At 35.2% G+C, this 17,777-nt stretch overlaps 2 protein-coding genes, 1 non-coding gene and 1 pseudogene across 3 annotated transcripts; 3 read left to right on the top strand and 1 right to left on the bottom strand.

Moving 5' to 3' along the window:
- Positions 1-604: 604 nt before the first annotated feature.
- On the top strand, positions 605-676 carry TRNAG-UCC (transfer RNA glycine (anticodon UCC)). Its single transcript has one exon. It is a non-coding gene; the product is annotated as a tRNA-Gly (tRNA).
- A 511-nt stretch (positions 677-1,187) lies between these two features.
- LOC141825213 (photosynthetic NDH subunit of lumenal location 1, chloroplastic) lies at positions 1,188-2,911 on the top strand. Its single transcript, XM_074712599.1, is given in 8 exon segments — positions 1,188-1,304; positions 1,392-1,479; positions 1,645-1,728; positions 1,798-1,882; positions 1,954-2,080; positions 2,186-2,257; positions 2,371-2,467; positions 2,702-2,911. Coding segments are annotated over 8 exon segments (699 nt in total). The 5' UTR covers positions 1,188-1,262; the 3' UTR covers positions 2,806-2,911.
- Positions 2,912-2,914: 3 nt separating this feature from the next.
- LOC141823691 (uncharacterized) lies at positions 2,915-4,785 on the bottom strand (annotated as a pseudogene).
- A 242-nt stretch (positions 4,786-5,027) lies between these two features.
- Positions 5,028-17,692, top strand: LOC141825109 (uncharacterized). The gene is made up of 15 exons (XM_074712502.1): positions 5,028-5,131; positions 5,246-5,416; positions 5,524-5,605; positions 5,692-5,799; positions 5,952-6,036; positions 7,529-7,583; positions 8,209-8,604; positions 10,644-10,703; positions 12,125-12,223; positions 12,312-12,422; positions 13,440-13,511; positions 13,593-13,709; positions 14,603-14,752; positions 16,118-16,218; positions 17,193-17,692. The coding sequence occupies exons 1-15, from the start codon at positions 5,066-5,068 to the stop codon at positions 17,518-17,520; spliced, it is 2,001 nt and encodes a 666-aa protein (XP_074568603.1). The 5' UTR covers positions 5,028-5,065; the 3' UTR covers positions 17,521-17,692.
- Positions 17,693-17,777: the final 85 nt, after the last annotated feature.

Here is a 17,777-nt window from a genome sequence, read left to right as displayed (position 1 = left end):
ATTACAATAGTTATATTTTAAAATTTTATTTTGATATATTAGAAGATATTTATATTATTTTATAAAAGAATTTAGTAGGGTAGGAATGTCTTTTTTATAAAAAAAATTAAAATGAGATATCTTTAATGATTTAAAAATAAAAAGGATGTCTTTTTAATTTTTGTTCATATTTTTTAAAACCAAGAAGAGGTGAAGCCATTTGTGTCGTCTAATGAGGGAGACACACGATAATAACTAGGGATGTTTATTTTTAGCTTTGGACATCAAAAAAATAAAAAAGGATTCATTAAAAATGTCTACTCGAGCGGAGAGAACATTGAGTGCATTAAGCTATAGACAATTTGGACAGTTGACATGTTTAGGAAATTGAGATAAACTTTTTTCTAAAGAGAAAAAAATGACACAGAGAATTGAAAGAGTGCTAGATTATGGATTACTTGTTTTCACTATTTTCAATAACAATCATTTAATATTAGTTTTAGGTAAGCACTTGAATTTGAGTCCGATTAATTAATAAACAAATATTGCTATGCGAATCTAAATTAAATAAGTAAAATATGAGAATTTATTTTTTATTTATATAATTATTTTTTAAAAAATAATTGCGTTTGTAGTCCAATGGTTAGGATAATTGCCTTCCAAGCAATAGATCCAGGTTCAACTCCCGGCAAACGCATTTTTTCTATTCTTTTATTTTTCACATACGTTTAATTACGTCCCCGCATTAAAATACATTTCGGGCACCGCATTAGAATATGTTTAATTACGTCCCCGAGACATGGTGCCGGAGTAGGACATAGACATCCGCGTCTGGACTGACCGTGCGTGCATTCAATCACCATCAAGGATATAGTCAATGAGACTAATTGAGATTTATCATTTTAAAAATACATTTAATTACATACGAATGATTACATCAAAATTAGGTGGCTTTTAATTATTGTTATCATCATCATCCAATCTCGTTCTTAAATTAAAATAAACGCATGGGTTCGTTTGTTTAGACACAATCAAAATAAATTTAGAACAATTGGATTCTCCTGTTCACCGTCAAATAATATCATAATTTACCTTTATTGTGGTCGAAAATCGAAATGCTTGAACAGGGCATCAACAGGTCACGTGCCCTGCACGATGGATAAGGCCATAGTTGACATGGCGCCGCCGGATTCACTCGTCGAAGATGACTTCTCTTCTTGTTCCAGTTCCAGTCTGAGGCCTTCTCTCTAGGTCGCTGCAGCTCCTCCTCGTCATTGATCGCCATGGCAGCAGTTCATAGCCTGCTCACTTCCCTTCCCAACCAAGTAATCCATGCCATCTTGCTTGCAGCGAAATATATCTTCATCTCCACTTGAAGTTTTAATTCAAAGCCTTTTGATTCATGCATGTAGTTTGCAGCCGCTGGCTCTGGCGTCAACTCTCGATCCCCTGTTTTAACAATCAAGGCGAGCTCTAAAGGCGTTTCCCTGGCCGAGAACGGTGTGCTGTGTTCTCAACCTTCTCTATTCTTTGTGCTTTCCTATACCTTTCGTGATGATTCAAGTGAAAGAATGCACACCATCTGTTTGATACAATGTCTCGCATCTGATTCCAGAGAAATCCTCTCAAATGGCTTTCGCTTGATTCCTGACATCTATTCTGCAGGTTATTCAAGGAGAAGGCAGATTTTAGTTGGAATTGGAGCCTTCGCCAGTATTTTTTCTGGGGGAAAATTAGCATGTGCTGAAGGTGTATGATCATTGGATGACTTAAATCCTATCCATTTTCTCTTCTAATTGGTTTCTTGGCAACATGCAGAAGTTCCAAAGGACTACCAAGCTTTTGTGGATTTCATCGATGGATACACATATTACTACCCTTCTGATTGGAGAGTATGTAATCAGTAGATCTTTCATTGTTTAAACTTGCACTGAAGTTTCATAGCAGAAAAATGTCATCAACTGGTTGATGCAGGACTTGATATGATTTTATGGGCCATGACTCAGCATTCAAGGATCGTTTTGCAGCATTGCAGCATGTTAGGGTCAGTTTCATTCCCACCGAAAAGAGAGATATCCATGACTTAGGACCTATGGAGGAGGTCATATTTTCTTCATAATGAGCAAATTATCACATTGAATTGTGACACAAACAAGTTGCAAACAATGCATTGTTACTCATCGTTGTTTCTTCGTATCCTTAACAGGTCATTTTCAACTTAGTCAAGAACGTATATGCTGCACCGAATCAAACTCCAACCATTTACGAAATGCAGGAGGTATATGATATGATAATCCTTTTTTTATGCTAATCTCTTGAATCTTAAAAGGATGAGAAGGTATGTTAATATGTTGAATCAATACTAACAATTCTTTGTATGGCTTGCTGCAGCGATCTGTTGATGGAAAGAACTACTGGACCTTTGAATATGAACTTGCAACTCCTTTCTTTGGTCGGACAGCCTTTGCAACCATAGCAATCGGCAACGGTAAAATATCTCCACTTCTTCCAGCTTTACCATAAAGTTAAGGTATTCAGGGCTATCTCTTCTTTACAATATACAAGTTGTTGAATGCTAAACATCTAGAGCTTCAGTTTCTGTATTAATGTATCACTGGTTGCTCTTCCATCAGCTGTTTATCCAACCAGGACAAAGTACATTGTGGATTATAGTTCTTACTTTCTTTGTAAGAGAACTGATTGGATTTTGATTTCTTGGAAGGGCGATACTACACGTTGGTGGTAGGTGCAAACGAGAGGAGATGGAGTAGAGTTAGGAACAAGCTCAAGGTGGTCGCGGACTCTTTCAAAATTTTGGATATATAGATTCAAAGATTCCAATGCTATCAAATAGTCTGATCCAACAGGTATTTGTTCATAGAAGTAATATGTTTTGGCACAAAGACAGAACAATGGTATATAAAATTTCTCACATCTAATTGTGTTGTTCACCACCAAACTCAGAATACCTAAGAGAAAAATCACATTAATACTTTGTTGATTCAAATGAGGAGATTGAAAATGAAAAGTATTATTAGCAAGTAGTAAATTTGTAGAAAAGTATTTAATTATACTTGCAATCACAAAACTCTTAATACTCAAATGTACCTTACAACTACTCTGTTCTTGAACTCTCTCAGATAGCATCTCCAAGAATGTTGATCGGCCGCTTGCAGATATGGCTCCTGAAATTTAAATAAAAATTAGAGATAATTCAAATCAAATCAAGGCATTGTCACTGCTTAAAATGATTATAATGTCTAACAACAAACCTTTTCATCTTTATCGATTAAATGGAGTGAGCGGAGATTTGGAGTCTCTAGAAGAAAAAGAAAGAGCAATTGCATGGTAAACTCATTAAGAAGATGCAAATGGACCTTCAATTTCTTTATTTCATGAAACAATTTAAAGCTTTCTATCATAGACTTAGCCTCCACCTGAAACCCACAAGAAGAGTAAACATTCAATGGAGATAGAACAAGCGGCTAAAGTAGTAAATATGTGAGTTTTTGATTTGTTAAAGTGTTACATCTTTTGATGTGAAGAAATGCCACTACTTCTTGAATGCGTATGTTTTAGCTTGGCAAATTTTAACAAAATAAAAATACGAATGTACTATTATTTAAAATAAGATTCAATGCTTCAACTACATGTTGTCAGAATAACTTTCCTACACAAAAGTTGTTTGATTTAATAGAAGCAATTGAATTGAATCTTGGTCAAAACCAAAATCATGACAATTTTCCTTGGGTTGGGATTACTTAGGTGGAAAGTAAGTGAAGAGAGGGGAGAGCTGAGAGAAAATGACACAAAAATATGCATGAATAGCTGATAACTCCTTGTAGAATTTTGTGTCTTCTCCTCTTAGTTGACCTAATAGAACTCAGACTAGATGTGAGCTGAAGCCCTAAAGATTTTGGCATTGAACCACAAGTGATCGCCCAATTTTATTTTTAATCTTTTTTTATACATCTTTGGAGGGGTTGCTTCAGACACTATTTTTGAAAGGACAAAACTCAAAGAAGCTGTAACAAGTCTCCTTCTGTTCTAATTTTCTGGAAAAATAGATCTGACAAGAATTGATAACCTACAGTTAAAACTAAGAAGAGATCATAACACGTACCAGCTCTGCCGGAAGACTTGGAAGATGCCTAGCTCTGCCGCATTGCATAGACTCGAAGCTAATGGAGGGCACCATCGAAGTTGACCTAAATGAACACAGACCAGAGAGGGCATGTAGACATTGGAACTCTTCCAGATAAGAACTGCTTTCAATGCATAAAGATTCAAGATTCGGACAACTGATATGCGTCTTGCTCAGAGTGCTTGTAAGGAACAGTTTGCGAAGATTCGGTACTGCAATTTCGATAGCGGCATCATAACATTCTGATACATCCAGCGACAGTTCTTCTAGGTTAGGACAGCAAGCAAGCAGCCTTCTCATGGATTCCTCTGAGAATACACCAAGTGTAAGGTAAAGCCTCGTGAGATTGCTCAAGGCGATGAATTGAGGACAATAGCATAGGTAGAGGGTCACCGCTTGAGCACCATGGGGTTTGGCATAGTCGATCCAGGTAACAGGGCATAGATCGTCCAAGTTGATATAAAGAGAAAAAACAGCGGCAGAGTTTCTGCAGGAGGCGATGAATTGATGGACAATCTCAACACGGCCTTCGGATGGAAATCATCCTAGAGTTGTGTGTGGAGAGAAAGGAGAGGATGTGGAGGAGAAGGGAATCGGGGAGATTGCTGAGGTAGTCCACGTCCGACGAAGGAGGCGGGCAGTGGAGGGGGGTGATCACCCATGCTCAACTCCCACCGATGAAGCGGCGCCGGCGCCGGCGCCGGCGCCGGATGATTGAATAGTAGCGTTTCGACCCAATTTGAACCGAGCCAAGCCCAACGGTTTCACGGCTTAAGTTTAAAATTTCAGAGGGTATTTTCATAAATTTATAATTTTGAGAAGGGGTTTTGAAAAAGAGAATAAAACTGGTAGCGTCTAGAAAAAAACCTTTTCCATCAGAAATTCCAGAATAGCCATTTCTCCTTTTTCTCCTCGCGTCCTCTTCTCCCCACTGCGATCGCGATGCACGAAGCAGAGCTGCATGACCTCTCCGACGATTCAGATTATGCCGCCGCTTCCCAATACGCTGTACGCATCGAACGATCGGTCTCCGGCTAATCGTTCGTTTTTCCTGTTATCTTGTTCTCGTTTGATGTCTTATTTCTTTGTGTGTTTTTGTTTGTGTGCGTGGAATTAAATTAGGGTTCGACGAGCATGATGAGGATCGATTCGGGGAAGAGCATCACCAGCGAGTCTGGTCCAATGGAGGTCGTTTATTCGAAAGACAACGTCGCGATCCACCCCACGCAGTACGCCTCAGAGCGCATCAGCGGGCGATTGCTTCTTTTTAAGCAAGGACCATCCTTGTTCCTAGTAATACTCTGTACTCTTTACGGTATTGGATTTTGTAGTATTGTATGGATGCTTGTTGCTTGCTTTAAGTTTCGTTGTTTTAATTTTCATTGGCACATCGGTTTTAGTCGTGGATACCTTATAAGCCAAGCACTGATGCGGGGGCTGACACGTTGTGGCAAGGTTCAAGCTCTATATCACTGGAAAGAGGTGATTTAAGCTGTTGTTTCTGCTAAAGAATCAGATGTAGTTGTACTCTTCTGTGTACTTAAGCTCTATGCTACCCTTTCATGTAGATAGGAATTTGTACACGGTTAAGTCACTTCTCCTGAGTGATGTGCATTCCATTCGGAGGCACACTCCAGCTCTTGGCTGGCAATATGTAATCGTGGTTCTTTCATCAGGTGAATTTTTATTAGCACATGTTTTTTGTTATCAAACCTGTGATTATCAACATAACTTTTATTTTGTTAAGCATCAAAGGGAATTTTTTTTATTGATAAAAAACAGCGTAGCTGATAATATACAACATTATTTAATGACTGCACATGTGTAGGGCTTGCGTATCCTCCTTTTTATTTCTACAATGGTGGGGTTCGTGAATTTCTCGCTACTTTGAAGCAACATGTTTTTATCGTGAGGTCAGTTGTTTTTTTCTTTCTTGCTTGATTATCTCTTTTTTTCTCTCTCTCTTTAATCTTTTACCTTCTTTATTGATATTGTCTAACCATAGTGTCAGACTTATACTGACAATTGACAAGTTTACTCATTGTTACCAATGCAAAACAGGAAACAGATACAATATCCTTGTTATCCCAATACAAGCTGAAAAACTAACTACTTTCTCAAGGATGGAATTGTGCCCACTACAAATAATAGCCTTGAGTATTATCTCACTATATCATCATATGCAAACAGTTCCAGCCATAGGTTTCTTTTCAGAATCTTTTACACTGTTTTTCTTTCAAGCTAGAGAGTCCCTAGGAAAGAAGCCCAATCTTGAAAAAGGAAATAGGAGGGTGAGACGGCAGGAATGATTTCTCATTTGTGTTTCTTTGGAAGGATTGAAATCAAGCATAATTCTTTACTGCTATTTCTTAAAATTTGAAATTAGTTTAATATTGCTTTGAATAAACATAAATGATATTCATATAAAAAAATTATATATATATATATATATATATATATATATAAAATTGCTGATTGATTTTATGAACCATCGCTTTCCACCTGCTTCATGGAAATTTGTGGTTGGTTAATTTTTTTTCACCAACCAATTCTAACCAAAGTATGCTTATGCAACCTAGTGAGTAGGCTAACATTTGATTGTTTGTGAAAAGGCCATCTTTATAAATCGTGTAACTATAGAGATTTGAAATCCATTAGTTTTAAAATACTTGATGAACAAATTCTTTTACATTGTTACACAATGACAATGAGGGTGAAAGCAATGATAACTTGAAAGTTGTCTTCCATTTGACAACAATGTTTTTTCTATGAGACAAGCATTTAATGATGAAATTTTCCATCGCTCATTTTATTTACAACATCAAGATCATTTAAACATTATGTTATTAGATGGAATATTATATTCTTATATATTTCTGAATATTAAAGTTATTTCAGAAAAGAGAATTTTTTAAACATGTTTTATATTTTTTTATTTGTGTAAGACTAAAAGACAAAATTTTTCCTTTTGGAAGTAATGAAGTGTTCCAAGTGATTTCCTCAAAGAAGGCTGACTGGAACTAAGCAGGGGAAAAATTGCATTTAAGCAAAAATTGTATGTGTTATTAGATCTTTATTTAGCCAAGGTACTTGTGTGTTAATAATGTACTAGCAATGTTGGTTAATTTTGCACCTTTTATTTTCCATTTGTGAGTTGCATGGCAGGATGTGTGAGAAAAACTGATTTATGCAAGTACTTTAATGTGTTTGTCAAAAAATTTGAACACTTGACACCTTTATCTCACACCTATTATACATCTTCAGTTCTGATAAAACTTTGCTAATGTGACTGTAAAAGAATAAAACTTTGCTAATGTTCACATTAAAAGTTACATTATGATCTACAATGCTTTTATGCACGTTACCATTGTGTGATTGTGTTTTATGTGTTGATGCTATTTTCAGGTCTGTTGATGATGCAAATGTTTTTCTTGTTAATGATTTTCAGGACCCCCTTCAGGTTTGTCCTGCCGTCTAATTATTGAATTAATTGTTTTACATTTTTAATGAATTCATTGGTTTGCTTGTCATTATACCTATTTGAGTATTTTATTAGCTAGTCATCATACCTATTCGAGTATTTTATTTGCTAGTGATCAATACCTATTCGAGTATTTTATCACCATAACAGTTGTGGCCTATAAAATTGCCATTTGTTTGCATCATTCTTGTAATAGAGCAATGTGAGCTGACCCACTTAAGCTGCATTCCTTAGAATATATCTAGTTAAGAAACCAACATTTTATTTTCAATGGATTATTCCCTCTTTATTTCTTATTTTTGGTTAGTCTATTTGAGTGTCTGTTTTTTGGCAAGTCATAGTAGTCATCTGACAATTACTAATCCATTAAGACAACTTTATTTCCTTTCAGCTAACTTATTTTTCTCTCTTTATCACCTCCTTTTATTACTATCTCTAATTACTTCATTCTCATAAGAGTCAATTTCAGTCTCCTATAATTTGATTATCTTCCCTCTCTTAGTTAAAATGATGCTGAATGACTAATGTTATTATACATTTACTTTGCTACAGTTAACATCTTTACCTTTCTGAGCTTTATATGTATCATTGTTGACTTTTGCAGAGGACCCTTTCATCTCTAGAGCTGCCGAGGGCTGTTGCAAATAGAGCATCTTTGCACAAACCAAGCAATTCTTTTTCTTCGCTTGATGATTCAGAGATGGCAAATGGAGCTAACTATGGTGGTACTTCTTCTAGTATTTCTGAGTATGCTAGGCATCCAAAAAAGTCTCATGATCCTGCTCGAGATATCTCAATTCAAGTCCTAGAGAAATTTTCTCTAGTCACCAAGTTTGCCCGAGAAACAACTTCTCATCTATTCCGAGAAAATCATGGTGATTTCCTTAACGCTCATGATAAAAAACATGAAATTGATTATGGATCTCTTAACCCAGCAATTAGTCCAGCTGATGATGAGAAAAAAACAAATGTGGTCCAGGTGGATTCAGATCCTTTGGAGGTAAATCATTTTAGCTATGTTCATTTATATTTATGTATATTCAACAAATTTATCGTGATGCAAATAACATGTGTTAGCTATTTTATGAGTCAATAGTTCTCTATTTGATAAGAAGTACACAAATGTCATCTTTGTATTTCATTTTCTTCACAGGGCCCTTTTTGAGTTATATTATCGCTATGACTTAGTATCAAAATCTTGCGTCAAACATCTTCTGAGCTTTTAGGGAATTGCACATATGATAAAGCAATACAGATTTTTTGAGTTACCCTGTACACTATTGGCTTCATGGATTTGATAGGTCCTGTTTGCTAACAGAGAATGGTTTAGATACATCACTATCTTGGTGTATTAATAGATTGGTTGACCAGTTAAAATTATCCATTTGAGACTGCACAATGACTTAGTCATACTCTTGAATCATGATAACTGGTTATACCCCATGTTATACTAGTATATATAAATATTTACTGATATAATATGGATGAATAGAATATCTTTTCATTATATATAAAAAAGTAAAATGATGGGTCAGGTCAATCGAGATAATTCATATTTGATTGGCGAGGGTAACTTTCATAAACTGAGATTCTTTGTAATTTGGATCAGTAGAAAACTGGACTGGTTGCATGTGATGTAGCAGGAACTCTTTCAATTCTTTTACTTCATCTTCACGTATTGTCTAAAATGAGGAAAGAAGAAATTTGACTTGGATTTCCTCAGAAGATATTGTTCAATCTCTGAATTGAGTTTTTTGTGCTTGATTGCCACAGTTGTTACTTGAATATTGAGGAAACACATTCTACTTAGTTGTTTGGATTTTATGAATACATCAGTCATGTATTGGGCAAACACATTCTACTAGGAGTTTGAATTTTATAAATACATCTGTTGCTTATGTTTAACTGTATATAAATTTATGCTCAATAGTCTCATGTTATCATCATCATCATCTTAAACAAACTGGGGCAGTTCTAACTATTTGTGAACAGCTATATGAATTTTATCCCTACCATTTAGTTGTTTGCAATGCTATATCACCATTCAAATCACTTTAATCATGTTTTAGTAATTAACTAGAGTTTTCTTTTGTCTTGCTTTACCTCCTACAGCTTAGATTCTACTCGATTCAATTCATTCAATAGATTCTATTAGTCTTCATTATTCTTTCCACGCGCCATGTTATCTTGGTAGATTTTATCTCAATTTATTATCTATTAGGACTGCTCCTAATTTCTCCCAGATAATAATAATTTTTGTTTTAGATTTTTTGGTAATTCCATTAATCATCTTAGGTTTCTCATCCTTCCTATAGTATGAATTTCTACACGCTATTGTTTCACTACATAACACATTGATGCATAATGTATTGTAAATCATATTATAATCTTGTAAGATTTTTTCCTTTTCGCTTGAGGGCCATATTTCAATCACACTTTACTCTAGAAGTTCTCTCCATTTCAACCATCAACTACCTCATCTTTACTATGATGTGTTCATTCAAAGAAACCATTTCCTAGTGTATGGGATATGAGTGCAAAATACAGTCATGGATACTCAAAAGATAGAGCTGGTAGGGGGTTTATCAAAAGATCAACTACACAGTTCTTACATTAATTTTTATTCTTTTCTGCTTGATGACCTTGAAAAATCAATTGCTTGGGTTGACTCCAAATAGTCTTATACCTAACAAGAGAATGACAATCATATGCAAATATCACTTTAGCAGAAATACGAGTTATTTCCACTTGGTTCTTTTACTAAAAAAACACAAAAAGAAATGCCATAGGTTAATGAGGTTGAGTGTTGAGACACTCATCTGTTCAGCCTGATTCAGCATGTTACAGTTGTCTTTGATTATTAGAAAGCTTTATTCAAACAAAAGTGAGTTTACATCCTTATCATCAACATCATACTTAAATATGGTTTTAGGTCAAGGATCCAATATCCTCTCTACTAGCAATCAAAACGAGTCCTTTTCATTTTCTACTCCACTATGCTATTGAAGCTATTTTTTTCATAATTACTTATCTTTGCAGTTTGAGAAGTTACCTCTTATTTGGGGAAAACAAAGAAAAGATCCCTTGTCCCTTGAGGAGGTATGTCATAGTATTTACTTTTTAGCATCATGGTCTTCTGTGGTGTACTTACTGAAAGCTTAATCTGTTTAAGATGTGGTAGAATAAATGAATAGAATTACTGTAATAGTCCTCAAATGTCTTTTTTCCTTTCCTTTCATGAGATCTTTAAACCCTTTATTATCATATCAAATTTTGCCTGCCACCCTATCCTCCTTACCTCACTTGCCAAATATCACATACATCAACCTCATGGCAAATCTCTAATGTCCAATGTGATCACAAACTTCCACTGATTTCAACAAGAGCCTTGAGTTTTCAATGTGATTGCAAACGTCTGGCTATGAGCCATGAATATTTGCTTGTGAATCATAACTTGTGTGCCTGAGGATTCCTTGTGACTGCAATTGGTTTGAAGCCACTGATAAATGATACACTTTTTGGAACAAAAATCTATCTCTAGGTTTCCAACTGTGTTCTATGGTGATAAACAATTTTTTTATCTGCTTGTAAGGAAATCTACATAATCTTGAAGAATCCCCTCTCAACAAAAAGGGTTTCTCATATAGATCTTGGAAATGCTCCAATTAATTTGGCTATATGTAGCATAGAATCTCATATAAGTGCTAGTGTTAACTTTGATTTAATTATTAGATAATATTTCCTAATTTTATTTCAAGAAAATAATATGTTTGTGTATAAATTATTGTAAATGTCTTCACTCTTTGACAGAAAGGTAGGTCTTCCCAAGATTATTGTGCAACTTAAATGAACATGAGTTTAGTTCTCTGTTTTCAATCCTGTGTTGATAATATTGATCATGGTCAACACAGTTTCTTTCGGATTTGATATTCTTTTGGTGCTGAGTTGCTTGTTGGTGTTGCTACTATTGGATTCTTAGATGTCACACTCAGTACACCATCTGATTCTTCTTCTGGTCCTACTGAATCCTATGCGCATGCTGTGGTGGGTGAATCCTGGGTCACTGATGTTGAAGAGTTAGGGCTGAGCCGTTTTTCCTCCATATACTCACTGCAATTTAGCCAATAACCAATCTAATTGATGTTGGGAGGAATCTCCCCATTACACAGGCTGTCAATCCTATTGCTCCCACAAACGAACTGTCCAGGCTGCTATTTTCCCTCATTATTATTTTCTTTCCTGCAGAATATGGGTGATGTCTGAAGACTGAGTCGTTTACTACATCTTCACCTTATAAGCGCTGGTGATTTACATGGTTATATGTATATGGATGAGGGTGATAGTTGTGGATTTTTCTTCTAAAAGTAAAATTTGCTTGTTTTGTAAAATCTGCTTGTTTTGTGTACAAAGTCCTTTGTTTTTCTCATATTGTACTTGCCATCTATTCTGATTGAGAACTAGTGCAAGTTTTCTCTAGATTTCATTTATTCTGTCAGTTAATCTTCAAGTTCTTGTGGCAGTGGGCATCTTTCTTTGATTTTGAAGGACGGATTATTGATTCAAAGGCACTAAAAGAGAGAATATTTTATGGTGGAGTTGAACATAATCTACGAAAAGAGGTGTGTAACACATCTATAAATGTACCTCAATTTAAGACCTGAAGTTGTTTATGAATGCTTGGTCATTGTGTTTACAACTGGAGTGCAGGTATGGAAATTCTTGCTCGGATACAATGAATATGATTCAACATATGCTGAGAGAGAATACCTTGCTTCAGAAAAGAAGTCTGAGTATGAAATGTTGAAGTCCCAGTGGCAGGTATGTGTTTTTATATTGGAAGATTATTATTCTATAGACTGCTGTTTTCACTATCTCTAGTTCTGTGTAGCTCACCAAATGTATAACTTAGGCTTCGCATCCAATTGTGTTTCTTATATATCAATATGAACCGGTCTAACCTATTATTTCTTTTGGCTTGCTGGTTGTCCAATGAATCAGTATGGTAACCATAGATTAGGATAGCCCCACTTAAATCTACATATGCTCCTCTATGGAAACATCATTTTCACTTATGTTTTATTAGGTTGTTTCCAAATCATGATTATAAAAATTCATTAGCCCAGTATGTACCAACTGTATTAACCTGACCAAGCACCATGATGGCACCTTCTATTCAGTAGGGTACAAAGCAACTCAACTCTTTCTGGAAGGTAATATCTCACCATCATCTAAAACCTTGAATTATACAAATAATATAGAATAGTAATATCTAGTTGTTTTGATTCATACGATCTGTTCTCCAATATTCTTATACAGAATTATATCTTTTTTGAGGGAAATGAAGCAGTAGCTAAATGTGTATAGGGAAAAAGTTTGTTCACAAGTTAGGTAGTTGGTGCCAGACAAGATCAGCTTACATATTTTCTGATGAATCCTGTTCTACAGTGAGGAAACTTAGCTATTATGGTTTTTGCATCTTTTTGTTTGGTAAAAATGACTTGATTGTTTTGTTTTTTTAACTTAGCATTAATGTTACAATTATAGCTTCATTTCTTCCTATATCAAGTGCATCTGTGGTTTAGGATCTTTATGTTGGGGCCAAGTGCATCCCATGGCGGTGGCGGCTTTACAAACTTGAATTGTAGTCTAGATGTCATATTTGTTTATTTTGTTATCTCCTTTTTGTGGGGAGTTGGATTGATATTTCCACACCCCCACCTCCCCACCCCCACCCCCGCCCCGCCTTTTTTTTTTTTGAAATAATACTTCACGATGTTATGTATAGGGAAATTTATGTAAAACTCTTTAAGACTAATCTATTTGTTACACTTACAGAGCATCTCTGCTGCACAAGCCAAAAGATTTTCTAAATTTAGGGAACGGAAAGGTCTAATCAACAAGGATGTGGTAAAAATTATAATCTGTTTTATTTAATTTAATTCAACATACATAAAACTAGTGCCTTATTGGGTGTGTGACATTGCCAAGGTGAGGACAGACAGATCTGTTGCGTACTTCGAAGGGGACGATAATCCAAATGTTATGGTTTTGCGTGATATACTATTGACATATTCTTTTTACAACTTTGACTTGGGTTACTGTCAGGTAAAAATATATATTTCATTTGTTTGCTAATACTCTATAGTTCTCTTTTAATACTAATTCGTTGGATAGTCCCACATTTCTATCTTTTGTGTTTTGTTTTCCTGTTTGACTGAATGAGGATTTTCATCAAGCGACTAACTATTCTGCATTGGATTGGGTCTCTCTTGTGCCTTATTGGCATGTTAATCTTCCAATGTGTATTACATTTAGCCTCTTCTTCCCAATGTTACTTAAAATCTTGCTCTCTGATTATTTGTGGTTTCACTTTATTTTGGATATTTTACATTTCCTCAAATTCATGCATTTATATTTCTTGTCTTCTCCATAACAATCCTTATGGCCATTTGGAAATCTCCTTCATATTATGTTTCTGTTCTATTTATTGTTCATTAAACATTTGATAAATGCCAAGTTAGTTGTTAGTGTTTCAAATTCTGCTCTTTTGTAGTTGTAATTGCATGTGAGTCAACTTGTGTTCAAGGGCATTCTGCTGCTGTTACCTTCTTAAAATGCTGCATCGGTCTAAGAAAACTCACTGTCATTGTAAATTGCACCTGTGTATGCATTAGATTTTTTCTTGAGGTTGTTTGTTTTTCTGTCTTAGGCATACATATTTCCTGCTAGATTTCTTATTTTCTATCCTCAAGTTACTATATCATAAATGTTTTTTTAATAAATCTTAAATGCGCTTATAGTTACTCTGTTGGATACATTGGAAGTTTGTTGTGGTAAGCATACTTATTACCTGCTAGATTTATTATTTTCTACACTAGTCGCTATATCATAAATGTTTTTCTTTTACCTCTTTTAAATGTGCTTATAGTATTCTGTTGGTTTTTCTTTATTACATTTTTCCTTGCTAGAGAAAAGCTTGACTGAACATTGACTTTCAGGGAATGAGTGATCTTCTTTCCCCGATATTGTATGTCATGAAGGATGAGTCCGAGTCCTTTTGGTGTTTCACAGCATTGATGGAACGGTTGGGGCCCAATTTTAATCGTGATCAGAGTGGAATGCATTCCCAATTGTTTGCCTTATCTAAGGTACTTGCTTTAGCTTCAACCCTAGTGTAAGCATAGAGCTTTCCTGCTCAGAAATAGACAATATTGTTACTGATATCCAGTTCTTTGATTCATATGTTATGATTTGAAATGTTTGCTGAGTTGCAGCTTGATATTTATAAGAAACTATATGTATATCTTTGTATTATGATTTATATCCTGAATTTGTTTGGTTGAGTGTTGGCATACTTGATCTTGACATTTATCTCCGATTAGTAACTAGGTTTTCAATTGTCTTAGTTTTGGGAGTTTAGAGGTTAATGTTCTACTGGATTAGTGATTTCGGGTGCAAGGAGTAAGTGGAAGTGGGAATAGAACAAGGTACCTTCAGTTGTCCCTGTCCTCATACCTAGTTACGAGAGGCAAGAGAGAGGTAGAGTTGGACAGACTTCTCTTGTGAGCGAGCTGAGACGTCCCTTGTGGCATTGGTAGTTGACAGGGCTCCACTGTGAATCTCTGAGGCGTGCTACAATAGGGTCATGTGATGTCAAAAGGTAATCAAAGGAAAGATACCACCCTTATTCTTATTTTATCTTTAGTGCAACAGGTCAACACAGGCATCAAACTGTTCCAGTTGGGGGCCAAATCTAACCTCATTTACTGGAAGTTTGTTACTATGTAATATTTTGTCATTTTCAACTCTCAGGGATTGTTCAATTTTATGTCAAATGGGAGCATTAAGCTCGTGCATATTTTAAGAAAAGACTCAATGCATACTCAGACCCAAACTTTATCAATTCTGCTTCTAAAATAAGTTGAGTAAATTGTGAGCTGGTGTGTAGAGTATAGCAGGTCCTAAAAATAAAGATTTGCAACAATAACAATGCAGTATATTTTCTCAAGTCATTTCAAATCAATTATGTTTGAAGACACAGCAAGATCAAAGATGGTGCTTTCCCTCAAAGGAACATATCAGAGATTGGGCGAAGCTGTATGTGTTTGCAAGCCATTTCTTCCCTTATGTCTTAATACAGATTACAATGCAGTATAATTGTATAAATTAAGCATGTATAATCCAAAAATCTACTCAGGTAGGTTTAAAGACGATTAAAGATTTTATATCTAAACAAGTTCATTCATTTAAGAGTTTTAAGGTGCTGGAAAGTGTTAGGATAGAAAGACCAAATGAATAATGTATAATATAATTCATGTTGGTTTTGATATGTTTGTTTTTGCTCATATTTTTCGATCATGGAGTTGCAAAAAGAAAATATGGTAGTATTGGTATTCTTGTTTGCTTTCTGTTGCAAGCATTCACTTGATGGATAACGAATTGTGGTGCAGCCTTGCTTTAAAATTTTTTTTGTTATTTGTAGCCTGAACTCCCTTTTTTCTTGCTTTTTCCAGCTTGTGGAGCTTTTGGACATTCCTTTGCACAACTACTTTAAACAGAAAGATTGTTTGAATTACTTCTTTTGTTTCCGTTGGATTCTTATACAGTTCAAAAGGTAATCTTTCAGTAAATATGTGATCCTTAGCATATTCTTTTGATGGGTTGTCATTGTTCTATGCATTCTGCTTTGCTAGATTTTATTGTTACCAAATAAAGATGGTTACAATTATTTTATTGAAAATCATATGGAATTTTGCCGTAACTCTTCTCTTGTGTATCAAATTGATGTGGAATGACATCTACTAACTGCAATCTGCTTTTGTTCAAGGAAACAAAACCAACTGTAGCTCTTTCTGATTCACAACTTGTTTTCTCCATATCTTTCATTATTGAAATAATCATGAGCTGTAATTCTTCCTAGAAAATTACTTGACAGAATACTTTGCAGCGAACTCTTTTGAGGCCAATAATTTAGATTTCTCATTTTCAGTACAATGATACGTTATATATATATATATATATATGATATGTGTATATATAGAGAGATGCTAAGGTGGCTACACATGAATTAGAAGAGGCCTTCTTCATCCTTTTCTTCCTTAAAAGGATCAGCTTGACATTGTGTTCTGCATTTTTTTCTTCAATTGAGTACTCTTAGATTAGGTTTTAGGAATTGGAAACTTGACACATTTTGTTAGAATGGTTTGTATATGCCGTTGTTTGAATTCTAAATACAATGAATATCTCTTCTAAAGTTAACAAACATCGATTCATCTGTCTATGCAAAAATGTGGAATTTGAGGATGAATGATGATAATTACTAATGCTCATCTGGAAAGTTACAAGGGGACCATAAATCATGTCCCGCATTAATTGTGTAAAATGACACTTCAAATTGGTCTTATTGTAAAATGTACATTTATTTCAAAACCATTGGGCATTGATAATGCATTATTGTGAAATGTACATTTATTGTAAACGTGTTAGGCCTTCAGATTTATTTATTTTTTTCCTTTACATTTCACACAGTAGCTTTCGAACTGGGTTATAATTGGCAATTCCATCTCACCTTCTGTCGTGAACCTGCAGGGAATTTGAATATGAAAAAATTTTACAATTGTGGGAGGTTTTGTGGACGCATTATTTGTCCGAGCATCTTCACCTGTACATGTGTGTCGCAATCCTGAAGAGACACCGAAATAAAATCATGGGCGAGCAGATGGACTTCGACACACTCCTAAAGTTTATTAATGAACTCAGTGGTAGTATTGATCTGGACTGGACAATCAGAGAGGCTGAGGCATTGTGTGCCTGCGGCGGAGAGCACGGAGCCGCTTGCATTCCGCCAGGCACCCCTCCATCCTTGCCGATCGAAACCGACATGGGACTTTACCCTCAGGAAGACGAAGTATTGTAGAACATATTTCCTTCCCCTGCTCATTTTTTTCCTTTTTATTTTTTCTATCACAAATGAAACATGATAATTGAAGGCTTCAATCACTCCATTGGTGCATATATGTTTGTATTGTGTATAACTAGATATCTTGCCTTGGCGAAGCTATATGTTGCTTGCTTGCTTATTGCTTGTTTGCTTATTAAGATGCGTCATTATAGTTTAGAGATGTCTATTCTACTAAATATATGCATTAGAAGTCATTCTTGTTTGCATAACTA

This window comes from Curcuma longa, chromosome 3 (genome assembly GCF_044706935.1).
Source record: "Curcuma longa cultivar G26 ecotype Majalengka, Jawa Barat chromosome 3, ITB_CL_G26_1.1, whole genome shotgun sequence".
Classification (NCBI taxonomy): Eukaryota; Viridiplantae; Streptophyta; class Magnoliopsida; order Zingiberales; family Zingiberaceae; genus Curcuma; species Curcuma longa.
This window is presented reverse-complemented; position numbering and strand designations above follow the sequence as displayed.